This window comes from Phaethon lepturus, unplaced genomic scaffold (genome assembly GCF_000687285.1).
Source record: "Phaethon lepturus isolate BGI_N335 unplaced genomic scaffold, ASM68728v1 scaffold7682, whole genome shotgun sequence".
Classification (NCBI taxonomy): Eukaryota; Metazoa; Chordata; class Aves; order Phaethontiformes; family Phaethontidae; genus Phaethon; species Phaethon lepturus.
Genome location: NW_010524007.1, coordinates 18602 through 36767, shown reverse-complemented (window position 1 = coordinate 36767; position 18166 = coordinate 18602). Strand labels below are relative to the sequence as shown.

The window sequence follows — 18166 nt, the reverse complement described above, 5'->3', positions numbered from 1 at the left end:
AGCAAGAAGACTTCACCTCACAGTATGTATTGAAATCTAACCTGTAAAACTATTTTAAAATGTAATTTGAGTGTTGCAAGTCCTACCTCCGGACACAGGTATTCATTTGTCATATTTATATAGCAACTTCATCCTCAAGCTTCCTAAAGCATTTCACAATCATGTATTTGCAGTACTGTGCCAATACAACCACTGCTAGGGTGGCTTCCATAATAACCAGAGTACAGGAAATCACTCAACAATTAAAAAAAGGAGCCTGTGGTCAGGTCAAGACAACAACCAGTCAGGCAGTGTTCAGTATTTAAAAAGAGAAGCTAAGCACCACTGTACTATGACTTATAAATCATATACTTGCTCCTGCAGTTGCACTGCTTGAAAGAGCAGATGTATGAATTCCCCAAATCACACGTATTTTGGCTGAATTCAAACAGCAATGACAATCTAATACTGCCATCATCTCTCTCATTCACTCAAGCAGCACAGATCTGTGTGTTGAATCCAGGGGACCCGAATCTGCTGGTGGTCGCAGTGTGTATCAATATAGTGCTTTGGGCTGAAATTTGTTCCTCCATTTCTTTCTGAAAAGCCAGGCTACTACCCATGCCAACTACATTAAAAAAATCACGAAGGCTGAAAAGTCAGGCACCAAAAAGCCTGTGCAACATCAGTTTGGGTGAGCATTATCCCCCGACTGCATTCAAGGACCTTACCCACATTCTACACTTCTGCAGAAAAAACAAATCCTACATATAAACCATTTCACCACACAGTTCCAAATAGCTCCCAGAACTTCAGCTTGTGCACTGAATATGATTCAGGAAAACCAAAGTTAGAAGCACAAACTCCTTATATAGTAAAGGGAGAAAAACAAGCTCGTCCCAGAAGAACTGATTTAATAGACCTCGGATGATGACCTAAAGTGGATGTTGTGAAAACCTCCTCAAAGCAGCAAGTTTTTCCTACTTATTCTAAATATATATTTATATATATTCTTTTCCCCTCTGCAGTGGCAAAGGTCTGCTTAATTCACACAGATGTAATCGACACAAAGAAATGAAAGAAACAGATGGCTACAGGCCAGTGTTCAAGCAGGTCCGGTTGTGTAAAAAAGGGCACACTTCCAATGTGTACAGCAGTGTGTGTGGAAGGGAGATGAATAGGAATTTGTCTGGAAAAAGGAAACACAATTGATATCATACAGGAAGTTTATAACAGGCAATTGGGACCAGGTCCTGAGGACTGAGTGACACTGATCACACACGTGGCCAAAAAACCCGCACTGGTAAGAATAGCTGCAGTCAGCCTGCATTAGCCAGGAGCCAGTTTGAGAACATATGGCAAAACAAATGATTCAATGCAATCTGCTCACTCTGCTGCTTCCCCCAAATATTGCTGTACTAACATCCTCTGCTTTTTGCCTTATTACATAGTGTTACTATTTAAGAGCATGGAAAACACCTGTAGGGATGACAGGGACCTACAGAATTACTAGCGTGATACGCTGCTGTGGAGATTCTCATACTGTTTCCATAGATCAGCTTCAGATGTTTACTCTCCGTACTCCCGACCCGCACAAGAGAAAGGAAGAGAAGGGAAAGCTCACAGGCTTGTCCTATTTGCTCCTTTTTCTTTCTCCCAGGCAAAAAAGGATGCATTCCCCCACTGCACCTCTGGATTTCACACCAGGTACCCCAGCTCCTAGCCAACACCACTGTCCTTAAAATTCTGTGAGGGTCACAACAAGCAGAAGTTTTACCATTTAAATCCCTATTCACATCCTTCAACTTCCTAAAACATCTACCTTCAGGCCTATGATCTCCTGAAGTAAAAATCTCAGTAAACCCCAGAAGGTTTGGGCTTTTTACATTGTATTTTTTCTCCTTGTGTGGTTGTACAAATAAATAAGCCAGCGCACCAGCAAGTGGTGACATCCAAGACTTCAGTGTTGCCACAACTCATCCGTCTATCACAAGTCTTGCCATGTTTATTATTTTAACAGCCACAGATTTCCTCCAGAATCAGACTGTATAGACTATAAAAAAACAAACAAACTCTAGTCCATTCTTTTTTAAAATGAATGTTTAAAATGAATGGGAAAAATGGCAAAGGGAAGATGTTTGAGAACTTGAACCTTAGACACTGAGACAGCAGGAAATAAAAAACATATTCCAAGGTTTTCATTTAGGTTTGTTCTGTAAAGCTCAGGATTTAGAAGCAAATCTAACTATTTCTGGGGATCTCAACTACATGTACTCAGGCTGACAGACTGCTCTCAGTTTCACTGAAGTTCTTTTCCTGCTTCTGCCAGTAACCTGCTGTGTAACCTTGGGTTATTCTCTCTTCTCTGTGCTCTTCCTTTTGTCTGTCTTCCTTGTCATTGTTTTGGTCACTATAATCCTGACACTTTGAAGCTCTAAACATGTACCTTGGCATATTCTAAGTAGTCCACTAAAATGTATGGGACTACTCACAGAGAACATTTATACATATGGTAGCATAATACATAAAATAATATATATAGATTTTACAACAGAGTATTGTGTATGTATGAAAACACGCCAAAACAACTGAAAGCTAGTTCTTTATCTGTATCTATTACAACTACACACTATTCCCTTCTTTGGACATTCCCATTGCCAGCTCCTATTCTGTTTGTTATCTTGAGAGATTCATCTTACGGGGCATACAGTACCATATCACAGTGCAGCTCCAAGTTTAGGTCTCCTTTATTAGTGTGAAGTCGCACGTAGCCCTTCTTCTTCACGTATTGGTATCTCACAACATCTTCTTCAATAGCAGCTGTATCAAAGCAAAAGAGAATAATTAGCTCTCTGAAAGCGTACTCATTGATCTTTAGAAGTCATCAGAAAACAAATTGCTACATTCTACTGTCTGACCTCCTCCCGTCCGGTACTGGGTCTTCAGGGATTGTACTCTGCAATTCATCTACAATAACCTCACATTAATCTCTGTGCAAAACACTTTCCATTATAGAAAACCACCAACTCCTCAAGAGCCAACAATATCATCTATATTTTTAAGTCACAGAAGCATTCAATATTACAAACTATAATTTTCAAGTAATGTCTACCAAACACAAATGTTACTTTGAAACCAAACTGTTTCTTGTCAAACTTGGAAGCCAAGCAGGTAGTCATCAGTCAACCACAAATTGCTGACATAGGAGGACCTACCCAGTTCTGAAAACAAATGAAGCTAAGTTACTGGAAACATTACTGGAAAGTCAAACCAAAGGATCAATCTAGGATGTTTCCACTTCCATTCTGTCAAAATGGCCAGTTAGTCAGATATTTTCAACACTTAAGATTCATCTGCACATCAGTATAATCCACGAAGTAGAGGAACTGAACTTGGTATTCAATCTTTGCCTAGGTGTGTGACATACTTCTAAATTTTAGTGCTAAAAGCCAGACCTTTCTCTTCAACTGGGAATGCCAACTGCTCAGCTATTTAATCAATATTCAAATGAAATAAATTCTATACATTTGTGTATAGGCTGGAGAATGAAAGGAAAACTTTATTGTCCTAAAATGCGTTTTTGTGTAACCTTGAAAAGCAGTAAATCTGAAGTTATCACCACAAAATTTGCTGTCATTCTAACCAATACTGGGTTAGGCCAAAAAGGTGGTAAAGATTTTGTATGCTAGTTGAGGAGAGATTATTCTTCATTCCTAACTTACGTAAGTGGATATCCCATTTTGTGGTCCCTGGGCATAAAAAATACCTCATTAATTTCTGTTCAACATATGTAATTGCCATTCAAAGCTGAAGCTAATACATAATTGCTCCATTATTTTCAGAATGAGCTCACTGGAAACTAAGGATATATCTGCTCAGGGAATACATTTCCATGGCATCATTACTGACCAATTATCAAGGCATTCCTTCAGTCCTCATAAATGTATGTGTGCTAGGGAGCACACTTCAAAACTGGGAAGTAAATAAACAGCTCGTAGCTAGGTAGTTCTGGTACCTGCTTCGTGGGTAGTTTCAGGCACCATTGCAGTGGAGGTGAAGGAAGCACTTACTGCTCCAGTGGAATAGTGAGCCTGTTTGCAGAGGAAAAAGCAAGAGAAAAAGACATTAGATCTTAGACTTTATCTACTAAAGATACTATATAAGCACTAGAAACACACAAATGTCATCCTTCTGAAGGCAGACCTTCTGCTCCACCTCCTATAGAAAGAAACAAATGCATGATGCAGTGATAATTCTCCATCTGTTACCCATAACATTTGCTCTGATGAAACCCTAGTTAAGGCTGCCCAAGCGCTGAGATGAAGGCACTTACTGCTTCCACTACAGTTTAATACATCATTACGCAAAGACTCTATTAATCAGAATTTATCTGTATGTCCACAGGTAGAGATATGAAAGGAGTATTGCTGGCAAGACATCTGTAAAATTCTCCAACATTGCTAAGTGGAAGGAAGATCCAATGAACCACAGAGATACTGCAGAGGAAAGCAAACCACCCCACCTCCCACACACAGCCCTTCTGCACGCAAAGGCACCGTCTCGTGGTTCCCAATGTCTATTTTGAGCTTTGTAATTGTCCTGCAGAAAGGAAATGTAAATGTCACACATGGATTCTGTAGTAAATTAAAAATATCTAATAAACCCAGAGATACATTTAACAGTTCCAGGGCAATGCCTGTAAAGAATACAGGTCAGGCCAATGCTCTATCCATAAGGTTACACTGCACCCTATGCAAGTTTATCATTATGCCCATCCACATCATTAGCTGACAATCTGACTCTGCAACACGTGTAGAGCTCATCGTTGTCTCTCACCTCTTTTTTTTTTTTTCTTCCTACACCTTTTGTTTTCTCATAACACTGTGATGCCCTGAAAAAGGAGCAAATGTGATCCTACTCCTCGGTCACATACACTCCCTGATCTGTCACTGAGCCTCCTCATTAAAAGCCATATGCTGCATTGCTGTTCGTTTTCATGTAAGTAATCAAAGCACGAAGACACATATATCCCAGAATTATTAAAGGAAAGGAGAATACTCTATCTCGCCCATTTCAAACAGTCTTTGATGTATGAAATCTAGATGCAGATGAAAGTTTCTCTTGACAACCATGACCACACAGTAACATGCACCTGGAAGAACATCCTTTAAAATATTCCACTAAAAATCCTGCATTCCAGTGGAAAAAATGGAGCAGCAGCTGTGGATGATTTATATATTTGCCCACACCAGGAATGATTCACTTGCACTGCCCTTAAGGTGTGTTCTCTCTGCCAATAACTGCAGGAAGCAATGATAAACAAATTCAAAGCAAGAGATTACAACCTGGGAAAAAAGTTTCTGCCAACATATACATGATAACCACATCATAAAGATTCTTTCTTCTTATTGTGCTCCATTTCTAAAATGTTTAGGTTCATTTACAACGGTTTAACGATGAGAAACTCACTGACACATACAATGTATTTCTAAGGAATCCCAATACGATTCTCATATTCTCATCTATCACAAATTTCCATGTAACAGAAAACAGAAGTAGTAGTGTCTGTTTATATTGTAGTATGTCCTCTAAGCTGAAAAACATCTATTACCATTCTTGAAGAAGTCAGTCAGTGCCAAACTACACATTAAGTCAACTTACTGCATTCAGCTTATCCACTTTCTTCTTTTCAGGAGCTTTCATAGTAGCTGCTAGAATATCGTCGCCTTTGAATTCCTTATAAAGCTCCAGTAAAGTCTCTCGGGTCTCTGTATTTGTATTTTTCAAATAGTAAGATGGATCTAATTTTGCTTTTTCTTCATCTAGATAAGACAAAGTTAAATCATTCAGAGTTAAAAGAAAAATTCTATTTGATTCTCCTTCAGTTTATTACATATCTAGTTACACAAAAATCTTCCACATATTATTTCTACTTTTTTTAAAAATAAAAAGGCCTTGTAACTGTATTTATTCCTGCAGAAACAGTAACAAATAGCAACGCATAACACTAATGACAGTACAACTTGAAATATAGCACAATAAATGCCAGTATGGTGAAGTATAACAAAAGAAAAAAACAACTTCAAATCAACTACCGCAAAAATTTCTTTGAAACCACTAGAAATTATCTAAGTTCATGCAAGTCTTGTAAAATTTTTATAGAACAATAAAGACAAGATACAGTTGGACACAATATAAACTTCTGTCCTTTGTTTCCTCACTGAATGCCCAGGCCTGTGATGCAAAAATCCCAAGATCAGCTCTTTAATGTCATTCCAGGGGCAGGAGTCTGGTAGACTGAACTGTAAATTTTTTTTTTTTTAATTATTTAATTTTTTAATTTTTACAAGTTTCACTTGTTCCCTGTCTCAGTATGTCTGCTGCTTGCTGGATATTAAATATTCCACCTCTGAGATAATATCCACTTATTTTTAACAGGCAAATAGAAAGAGAGATGCTTCCTTGCAGAACTAGTAGCTTAAAAAAAAAAAAAAGAGCCTAAGTCCCAGAAAAACACACCATGCTTAAAATCAGCAATTAGGCCTCATTAGAAACAGTTCTAAAGGAAACCACAGGGGCAACTGAGAGAATTTTTTTGCCTTTGGCAATTTAATATTAGTAGATATTACTAAGCATTTAGCTATCAAAAAATCACAAAAGAATTGAGAAGTAAATTTCTTAGATATCTAAAAATAAGAAAAACAGCATTCGATTTTTTATTATTAAAATAATTTTGGGACTATTTTAGAAAAATCTGTATCAATCTTTAACTTGGAAGATGTGCATTGTTACGCAGGCAGGACGGGCGGCACAGGGGTGACACAGAGGAAAGCGAGCCTAGCAGGCAGCTACGGAAGACGTAGGTTTCTGGCGGGGTTTAGCCCCAGCCGGGAACTCAGCCCACGCAGCCGCTCGCTCACTCCGCACAGTGGGATGGGGGAGAGAATTGGAAGGGTAAAAGTGAGGAAACTCCTGGGTTGAGGTAAAGACAGTTTAATAGGTAAAGCAAAAGCCGCAAAGCAAGGAATTCATTCACCACTCCCCGTGGGCAGGCAGGGGTTCAGCCATCTCCAGGAGAGCAGAGCTCCATCACATGCAAGGGTTACTTGGGAAGATAGACGCCATCACTCCGAACATCCCCTCCCTTCTTCTTCCCCCAGCTCTATATACTGAGCATGACACTGTATGGTATGGAATGTCCCTTTGGCCAGCCTGGGCCAGCTGTCCTGGCTGTGTCCCCTCCCAGCTCCCCGTGCACCCCCCTCCTGCTCGCTGGCAGCCCAGCACGAGAGGATGAACAGTCCTTGACTGCTCAGCAACAACTGAAAACATCAGTACCTTATCAACATTTTTTCATCCCAAATCTAAAACATAGCCTCACACCAGCTTCTATGTGGAAAATTAACTCTATCCCAGCTGAAACCAGGACAGTATCCTTGTCTTGGTTCTGGTACAAGGCTAAGGGACCTTTTGGCAAATTATTTTTCCTCCTCTTCTCACTTCTCTCTCATCTATCTACTCTTAAAGGATATGGAAAGCTTTCCGTGTTTGCACAGCACTCAACAGAGACAGTTAATCATTTCTCAAAGAATCATATCTCTGCTTCAAAATTTGTTAACACCTTTTCATGTGAAAGGGACGGTTTCAACAAGTTATTCGTGTTTCCAAGAACCTTTCAAAGTTACCATTAGCCACTGAGAGGTGTCCATCCAGAAAACAGTGTCAAATTGTCAATTCCATAATGTTGTCTTTAAAATTTGCATATTTGGGTTGGTGTTTTCTCAGCCTATCTTCAATTCATCCTTACCTGGATCAATTACTTTTATGTTGTTCTTAACATGAAAGAAGTTTGAGACATTGAACTTATCCAGGTTTGTTGGATCCTGAAAATAATAATTAAAAAAACAAGTATCAGAGAGCTTGGTAGGCACCCATTCCATGCAACAGACTAGTCTGAAGGGCTGACATCACCATAATGAATGAATAGGGAGAGACAGAATAACTTCCATGCTCCCCAAACCACAGAAAGACAAAAAAAATAATAAAGCAATCAACATCAGCAAAGAGCCTATTCACAGCAGGATCTGGAATTTAGTCCCAAACATAATATTCCATATATTTTGCCTAAAGAAGTTACTAACAGAACTAAGCTGAGTCTACCCTATGCTAGTGAGAAGAAAGAACGAGGAGCTGCAGTCCCTTGATTCTTTCCTTTGTTCTGTGGTTTGGTCTAAGATCTATGCAAATTCACATTAGCTATCTCCTTCTATTAATAATAGTGTGCCTGATTTGCACGTGCTCTGTGAACTTTTGTAATGCATTTCAAAACACAAACAAACCTCAGAGCAAGTCTTTGCAGTCTGAACTGTTTTGACCATTTAGGTTTTTTACTAGTGAAATTTGTGCTTACAGAATTATGTTTAAAAATAAAAAATAATAAAAAAAGCAACAAAAAGAGGTATTATGAAAACTCTGTTGAGTGATTACTCATGGAAAACAGCACAAATACACAGTCCATTAACTGTGAGTCTTTATACTACCTCTAGGCAGCTTGCTGCATAACTTTGACCTTTTGCTAGAGAGAGTGAGACAAGGAATACCTACTGATGATCTAGGTTACATTATACTCTCATTAAACAGTTCTTAATCGTCTTCTTACAATGACTTGAAGGTTTTCTGCTCAAGTTCCTCTGTAGCACAGAAAGGTCAAAACATGAGCCCTGGACACACAGTGATTTCTGGAAATTCTCATACAGAAAACAATTCAAAAATCTAAAATACTAAAATACCTTAATAATACTCAATAGTTTCAAGCTCAGGATAAAAATAATGCAACGTATTATGCAAAGAATTACAACACTGATATGAAAAGTATTATCCCAAATAAATTTAACAAAGCTTCTCAGATGACCACTGCTGGTAAGAAGTTCCAACAATTCCATCTCTGCTAAAAGTAATGATTAATACAAGCAGAGGTGGTAACTCCATTAGTTATTAAATGATCTAATTATGCCTTTTATCCATCCCCGAAATGGAATGCTTCCACCAGAGAGTCCATTTTTAGTTTTACTGCTGGTAGTAAAACCAAAACACATTTATGAAATCAAGCTGTGTGATTCTGCACCCTAATGATGACCTCCTGGTTTTCTGCTGTCCCCTTTCCCAACCACTATGTAATAATTTTCTATTGTTTCCTGCCCCACTATACCCCCCCCGACAGATCTTCATCAAGACATGGACTGACAAAAAAAAAAAAAAAAAAAGATATTTTATTTTTAAGATCTTGCATTAGAAACAGATAATCTTTAAATAAAACTACTAAGAAACAGGAAATTTGGACCTGTTTTTTAACCATTTTTGTATCCTCTGATGCTGGCACTCCGGTGTATTTATTACCTCACATACATATTTATGTATGTATGAATACAGATAATTTCAGCATTGCTCTTTGACAGTCAAGAAGATGCATGGAGAAAGTCTGGAGAACAGGCCCAGTGTGTTTCCAGAAGATGCGTGTTGCCCCCTCCCAAATACTCTTCAGTAATCATGAGCTGCAGCTTTCTCAGACAGAAATCACCACCTTGCACATGAACATACCACCTCAAAAGGTGAAGGAAGTAAGATTTCTTACCCTTTCAAGGAAAGGGAAAAAAATAATCTGTGTATTAATATTAATAGAGACAAATGGATTTATAGCAGTCCACATACATGTCTGCCGTTCATGAAGACTGACGCGTGAAACCGACTTCTCATGGACAGGAGGGAGGGCAGAAGACAGCAGTAAAGATGAACCAGAAAACATCTCACTATATTTCTCTAAATAAAGCTTCTTCATTTACTGATTTATTGATTGTTTAAAAATAAATAAAAGGACAGCAAAACTGCCAGTGCCTTATGAAACCAAGGGTTTTGTGCTCACAGGTCCTTCAATCACATTGGTTCAAACTGTTTCACAGCTACAGTTCATTCAGACGTTTACCCATCTTACCCAGCCTAACTGCAGGCGTTGAGCAACTCTGGCAAAAATGTTTATAGCCTCCTTCCCTGCAAGGGATTTCTCAGGGCTCTCCAAATCTCTTCCCCATAGGCAATGCATGTGTTAGGGTATGAAGGACAGCAAAGGCCACACGGCAGCTCCCTCTCCTTGAAGACCACAGCCATCCATCTGCTTTCTGAGAGACTCCAGATAACCCCAAATCCCAGAACTGAGACCAAGGTCCTCTGCGCAAGGTCCTTCATCACATTCAGGTGGGCCATTTGTTCAAATGGAAACCTCAACAAAGATTTGATTTACAGCGCTGTCCCCTGTGTTCCTGATTCTGCAAAGCAGGAGTCTCACCACGCATCGAAAAGGCAGACAACCCACACGTCCACTCCAAAACCAGTTTCCCTCTGTCAGTGGGAAAAAACTCTCAAAAATGGTTCCTGAGGTTGAAACTTGAGTGTCATCTTACACAGGACACCCAGGGCAAGCAGCTGACATACTGATTGCTCCCTGTAAAATGCAGCATCGTGATACACTACGAGAAGTCTGATTAGAATGTTTGATTAAAATCACACAAACACGCATACTAAGTGTGACAGTACTGTGGTGAATATTAAGTTAAACACAAGACAACATTTGCTTCTACCACCCCCAAGAGCAGAAACACATCTGACCAGTCTAACCTGTGCTGCAAAAGATACGAACCATTTCCTTATGGATGGTACGGAGACCTACATACACATTTTTTAAAGGTGGGTCTATGTAAATTTTAAAAGCGAATGCAGTCTTTAGACATATCACTTCAGGAAGAAAACTGTCTCAACATTGCAATTGCCCTGCCAAGTTCCTCTCATTGCATCCATCATGGTTACTGGGCACAGAATCAGAGCAGTCCAGCCAAGAGAGCACAGGGATGGGCAGATGGACATACCTGCATCACCAGAGCCTTGAGCTCTAATGAATTAATGGCCTCTCCTGGTCACAGAAAGGCTGGACTTACAGGGACGCTCCCAATGCTGTTAAGATTAAGGCCTGGAGCCCAAAAGCCTAAAGAAATAAATTCTGTGTAAGTGCACAGAAACCAGAAAGGAAGATGAACCATGAAGAAGAGTAAATTGGCCTACTTTTGTTTGTTTTAGCATGTTTAGAAATATGTATTCAAATTACCACGGTTAGCAGTCTCAGGGTTTTTCTTATTAAGGTTACAAACCATAAACTTTAGTTTATCAAATTACTAGCACAGATACAGACTTCAAAGAGTTGCTAACTCTCATGACTATTAAAAATCTCATACTTGATGTTTTCCTGAAAGCTGAGCTCTGAAAACAATTAATCTCAAGTTTTCATTCCACTTGTTTTTTTCCTATCATTTTCCAGTTTCACCTACTTAGGGAAACAGCTTAAACTCTGTTAATCTTAAGCACCATACAGACAACCCCCCCGAAAAGCAGGTTAAAACCAGCGCAGTTTTAGACCGCGTGATTTCTTTGAGGCCTGATTCCTCTCTTGCCATTTGGTCAGCCATGCTGCATTCCTAATTATCTTCAGGATTGTTACGTTCATACGCCGACCATGTCCCAACGTGTCACTTCTTTACCAGCCGCTCCACACATGCATTGCTGCGGGATTCGCCCTCAAAGAGCCCTCACCCACAACCGAGAGGAAATCTGCTCTGACCTTCTGTCACACACCGAGCGAACGAGAAATAGCTGCGGAGCGAAATATCAATTAACAGCGTGCAGCTCAGCAACCTCCAACTTAGCTCATTAGCTATGCCTCCTGCCACAAATGCCAATGCTGTTTAACAGCTTGTCAGGAACCACGTCTTGTCCACGGCTGATTAGGTTGTACAGAAACAACAGAATTGACATAAGGAAGCACATAACAGTATGAGCCTTTTTTTTCCTTTAACAGCAGCAAACCTGTTTGCATTCTACACAGACTTTTTTTTTTTTGGTCTATTTATTTCTCCCAGGAACCCTGCTCCATTTCTGCAGTGCAAAGCAGATGCATTTGTTAGCGTGCCTTCATCAGGGAATGCTCTCAGACGAGACCGTGCCCATTGCCACTGGCACACCAGAGTTGAGGGGGTTTATCGCAGTTCTGCCGGTGAAGAGGAACAGACTGCTGCTGCTTCACCTGCAAGCACTGCCGCTGAGCAGAGCCACACTTCTCACTAACTCCCCTCCCTGTCAGCACACAGCCCAGCAATAGCTTCTAAGAGTTTGCAGAGCAGGAATAATTCCTGCTCTATCTTCACAAACTTGAGAGCCATGGTTTCTGGTTTGTGAACAGAGACACAGTGGAGGATGAAGAATTCACAGGGCGCTACAGGGGAAATTGTTCTGAGTTTCTCTGAACACTTCCCACCAAATGGGGTGTGAAAGCAGGGTATTGCAGCATTCTCACTTCGCTCTCCTCAGGACCCACTCACACTCGTTGCGATGGGAAGAAGTCTACAGACTGTCAGAGCCCACCACCATGTCCAGCAAAGCATTACCTGACCCTATTCCTCTCTGTGCACCTTGAGCTGGAGCAGGCGCTTGCTTCAGCCTGCTTAGTCTTACACAAGGGAATCCAGATTATACTTATTTATGTGCTTGCAATTGAGTTCCACATCATTACACAAAGAATAATTTGCAAAATACATGATTGAAACACACACGGAATTTACAGTAACACTAATTAATAATAATTTCTACCAGACTGTTAACCGGATTTTCTCGCAAAGGTTAAATGGTGGACAGCAGACCTTGAGATCTAACACTGAACTACACCCCCCAAAAAATTTACTTGGAAGATAACTTCAAATTAGGTTAAACATTTAGATTAAAAACTAGCTAAAACCTGTAAAACATAAGACTGAAAGAATCACCTAGTTCTGAATTGTAGTCTAACGCAATCTTATTATGTCAAAACTCTTTCAAAGCCATACTGAATCCTACCTTTAAAACAATGCTACCAGAATGGGAAGCAGAAAAGGGAGGTAAGAACACTGCAAACAAGCTTCAACAATACCAGCCTTCCTATTACAGACACCCTGTCCCCACAGATCTCTAAATGCTTTACATCATTTACACATTAAGTGTAACTAATAAATCTTGAGGTACTTGAGCTGTCTGTCAGCTGGTAGCACATTCATGACATTTGGAAGAGATGCTAGGTTAGGCTGAGCTGATCATCTTTCAAGGTAAAAGAATACAAGTGGGTTTAGAGTTATGAGAAACACTGACAAAATACAACAGCAAGATTCCATTTAGAAGAGATACAAACCAGTACAGTTGAAAGAAAATTATCTGAAATAATGATAAACTGTAAGGAGAGAAAAACTTAGAAAAAACTAACACCTGTGCTGCAGAAGACGGAAAGCTTGATTTGAGTTTGTGGTGAGATCACACAGCTAAGCCGAGAAAATTTCAACTTGAGAGTAAAGAGCTACAGCCTAAAAAAATCCGGTCGTACTAAGATTGCTGGTGTCTAGGAAGGGTTTCATATAGAATAATGTCATGTGTATTTCTGTTGTTATCAGCAAGATACTAAACCAGAATCCATGACATCTTTTGCCTGAATAACTACATTCCAGTTTTGGTAATGTATCTTGCACACCAGGATATGGTATTATTCTTTACCTCATGCCCTGAGGGGCTGGATAATATCACCATATGTTGATGAAAAACTGCCATCGTCTACCCCAGGACATTTGCATTTCAACAGAGAAAAAAGCAATTTCTATATATGTAAGTGCAGGAAGCACTGTGGATTCCTTTGCAAAGAGAAGCACATCATAGATCTAAGATAGTGTTGTTAACAACTAAAGTTGTGATTTTGCTTTTTTTAGTTCCAGATCCAAAATAATTTGCCCTTTTTAACAAGTAAACTTAATAGCAATAGGACTCAAATAACTATCCGTAAAATCAAAGCGACTAGCTGAGATGGTGCTCACCAGAAAAGATAACAGGGATGGATTATGATTAGTCTTTAAATAATGTTTAGCACTGCAAACAGGACAAAGAATTTTATGCAATTCTGCCTCTTCCGGAAAGAGCAAATTTTTTTGGCGTTGTTTTTAATTACATACATCAGGAGAGAGAGGTCAAGTTTTGAGGTCAATTGCTATTCTGGTAAGAAACGTCCCTAGCAGCTGTAGGATTGCCCTTTATGTATCAATAAGGAAAAATGTGATCACACAAATAACCCGTAAACATACATTACTCAAATTTTCCATTTATCATGTATTTCACTACCAAACACAGGTATCCCATCTGCTTCCTAGGACATTCAGAGTCAGCCTCTGGAAACGCTATTTTCTATTGATAAACACAGCTATTACAGACAGTCCTACTCAGCTGTTATTTGCAAAGCAAAGAATGTTTTTTATAGCAACTTCCTTTATATCTACCTTTTTGCCTAACAGCAGGGTCAGTGTTACCAACTCGCGCTCAATTCCAGCTCTCTCAGATACCACAGTACCCAATTTACATGGGGGAATGGGAAAACAACATAGTGATAAATTTCAACACAGAATTGAAAGGTTTTTAAGAGAAGCAGGATTTGGGATAGAGCTCTAGAGCTACCAACTGAAACGCAACAGATTGCTGTCATGACCTCTGGCTAAGAAACAAAGCCACAGGTGGTAGAGCTTGACAGTGTGAAGCCACCACGTTGGCTGCAGTGTTGTCAACAAGAGAGCTTGTAGAGGAGACATTGGGCTGTCTTTCAACAATTAACGTTAAGAAAATACTGTGAGAAAATAACAACAGATTCCTGTACCACACATACATAAGCAATTTTAATACCCAGGCTGGTCATACCGCTTTAGGTTGCATTCTGGCCTCAACAAAGCAAGTAAGGGTAGGGCAGCATTTGAATACAAGAAATCAAGGTCTACTTGCAAGTTTGCAGTGGGTGTTGTGCAGTGCATTAAATGGCTCTTCTCATCCAACACCCTGAAGCCATTTTAGGCTGTTTGTTGAAAATCCTTTTTTGAAAAAAAATAAAAAAATAAAAAAATTAAGAACTAATTGTGTGAAGGGTCAAACTTTAGCTGGTTAAAGCATTCAGGTGGTCAAAATCTCTTCCAGTCCAATCCCAAGATGGGGGTATCTTTGCTATTTCTAAACTTATTTCAGAAGAGTATATACCACAAGACTGTACACTACAGAAGTTAACACCAATCCATAATGAGTTGTTCGCTTAAGAGGAACAAATCTACTCATGCATTACGAATGTCATCCTAAACACGTGAGAGGTACACGCAATGTATGGCTGTGACGTCAATGTAGCTGGCAGGACGACTGCACCTGTGACTGGACAACTATCATAATCTACTTAGTTTCTGTTAATGGACATATTCCTCCAAGCAACATAGAAACCCAACATGTCAAGACAGGATGAAGATGAAAAAATATTGATAAAAATTCACATAGGGAACATCTAAATTGGTAGCCACTGCATTTTGAGATTTAGGGGACTATAGCATCTGTTTGGTTTTATGAAAAATCAAAGCTAGGCATGTAACAGGAACACACTCTTAATACACACATTCAATTCCAAACACACAATACTACCAAAATATTTTTAAATGACTGCACATTTCAATTATTTGTTCAAAATAATTTGGTTTTCCATACTGATGCACAGAAACATTTTTAGTCACTCATATTGTCTTTTTTTACCATTCCAAATCCGTTAGCAACCATGCAGCTACATTCAAATAACATTCTGTTGGGAGCTTTCAATCTGAAAAAGCTATGGCTTTTGCTTCCATTGGATTAAAAACATTTTACTTTGTTGCATTAGCTTGAACAGCCACAAGCCCAAAGGAATAGAAGAAAAATACTTATAAACATGCTGTTCAGCACTGGGGAGTAGGGAAGAAGGGATAAATTTCATTTAGACATAAATGGAAAATATTTTTCTATTCAGATTAGACTGTAGTAGTCTTGGTTAGTGGCAATTAACTGTTAACAAGATGCATACTAACTCATGACTCCAATAATAATGATGCTTGAATCTTTTTCCCCCATTTCAAAATGATGCAAGCTTAAAAATGCCTACTTTTAAACAAAAGTTTTCCATCTTTTAATACTAAACTTCACCTGTAAATAACTTTTACACTCTGAAATCTACAATGCTGTCTTAGTTAAATCAAATTTAATTTAATTAATTAGGTTTTAATTCTATGAAATCAATAAAAGACCAATGTTGGTATCTATTCAGAAAAAAACCATTCCTAGAAAGCACTTAAAAGAAAAATCCTCTGGTTTGCTGCTAATTTTACTCTGTGTTTAGAGAAACGTTCTATAAAAAGGGCTTATCTGAAGATTTGACTCTTTTAGGCATCTTCAAAAGAGTAAGAGGGACAACCAACTTCAGTCTTAATGTAGCATGTCAACTTCCTGAAAGTTTATATTCTAAAACACATTTCTTTTGATAACATAGACCATGCACTGTTGGGTGTCTAGAGCTGAAGATGATTCCGGACATCTCTTTGCCTTTCCTCTAGCCAGTCTTTTCCCAGTGCACTTGTGTTAAATCTCACAATAAATTGGAGATGTCACAGCAATTTTTCAGGTAAGATTAATAGAAAAAACCCCAAAATCTTATGTGTAGTTTCATATTTGAAACTTACAATTATGCACAAGATCTTCAGTCAGACACAGTGAAAATAGTGAGCAACTGCAAATACATTTGTTCAAAATGCGTATTTTTACACAGCATCCTTGATTTTTTCTGGGCACCTTTTTTTTTCCTCCTTCAATTTACAAAGTTGAACAATCTGGTTATCTACACAATAATCAGCCTAGATTTGTCAAGCTCTAAGTTATATGGCATCTTTGTGGCTCATCTGGATAACAAAGAAAATACAGCACTTCCCCTTCTACCCATCTCCAAGACTTCTCAGTTCAATTATTCTAGATTCCCACTATAACAGCATACATAGCAGCATTTCATCCTCTGCAAAAAAGCTGTAGAGTAAGACATGTAACTGAAAGAAAAGTTTACCTGCAGTGTCACAATGTCTTGCCGAGTGAAGGGCTCATCTGTCAAAAGATCCTTGTAGCTCTTTGGTTTTATGTTCAGCTGCTCAACTGCCTAACAGCCAGGCAACATACACAGATATTAAAAATTGGATTCTAATGTGTAAATATTACAAGTAAATATGTGAAACCAATAAAACCTTGAAGTACAAATGATAAAGAAAACAATTTCACCCTTCATTCTCAACTGGCAGCTTCAATATTTTCATCGTGTGCTTTACCAGATGAGAAGCTTTTGTCTTTCATCCCTACAAAATTTGACAAGTTTTATGTGGTTTGTTTTTTTTTTTAAAAAAAAAAAAACAATAAAACCTTGCAGTCTCCGTTCCATGGTTATGCACATCATTTTAGCCAAATTCAAAATTTATTTTGGCAGTACCTAAGTGCTGCCAAAATAAAAAAGTCTTGCTTGTGATTTTCTGAGTATTTTAGAGATGGTATAAGACAGGCAGCTTTAAAAGGGGGTTTGTATCTCCCCCCATCAGCACCCCTCGGGGAGCCACATGTGTCCCAGGCCAGCTTGCACAACAGCAGAGTTGCATTAGCCCCTCACACTCTGTCCACCCTGACTGCTGCACCTAGCCTGCAGGAACACTTCTGTTCACCTGAGAAAATTAAATGATGCTCAACAAAGTAGCAGCATGTTATTTCATAGTGAGACTCAATGTTGTCGTTCCGAACAAATACATCATACAGAGAGACGACTACGGAGGTCTACCTGCAAAAAAATGAATCTGCCTTATTCACCCAAATGTCCTCTACTCTCCTCAAATGAAAGTGATAAAGTATCTCCAGAAGTCCATAAAGTAATACTATGCTTTTGACAAAGTGATAGATGCTATTGCTTCGAGCAGTACACCACATGAGAAACAGACCCTCTGGGCACAGCTTGTTTAGGAAGCCCGGTATTGTAAATTGTAACAAACTGAGCACAAGCATTTAAAAAAGACTGCTCTTAAACTCATTCTTCCCTTTTAACCACAGCAATCAAAACATCATGCTTCCAGAAGGAAGAGAAAATACTTTCTATTTTAACCTAATCTTGACTGCTCTCACAGATGGAATGAACACAGTTCAACTAGAACAGAGCAAGTTTTCAAAAACGTGATGAATCCAGCCTTTTCCTTGATTGCAATGGTCCAGCCTTTTCCTTGATTGCAAT

The 18166-nt window shown here is 39.0% G+C and overlaps 1 protein-coding gene across 1 annotated transcript in view; it reads right to left on the bottom strand.

Annotated features, from left to right (window-relative positions):
- Positions 1-2692: 2692 nt before the first annotated feature.
- LOC104615100 (peptidyl-prolyl cis-trans isomerase-like 2) overlaps positions 2693-18166 on the bottom strand; it is a gene marked incomplete at both ends in the record, with an annotated part of 34071 nt that continues 18597 nt past the window's right edge. Inside the window, 5 exons of the mRNA XM_010282306.1 lie at positions 2693-2799; positions 3995-4070; positions 5641-5801; positions 7787-7862; positions 16970-17059. Coding sequence (XP_010280608.1) covers positions 2693-2799; positions 3995-4070; positions 5641-5801; positions 7787-7862; positions 16970-17059 — 510 coding nt within the window. The remainder of the gene's footprint in view (positions 2800-3994; positions 4071-5640; positions 5802-7786; positions 7863-16969; positions 17060-18166) is intronic.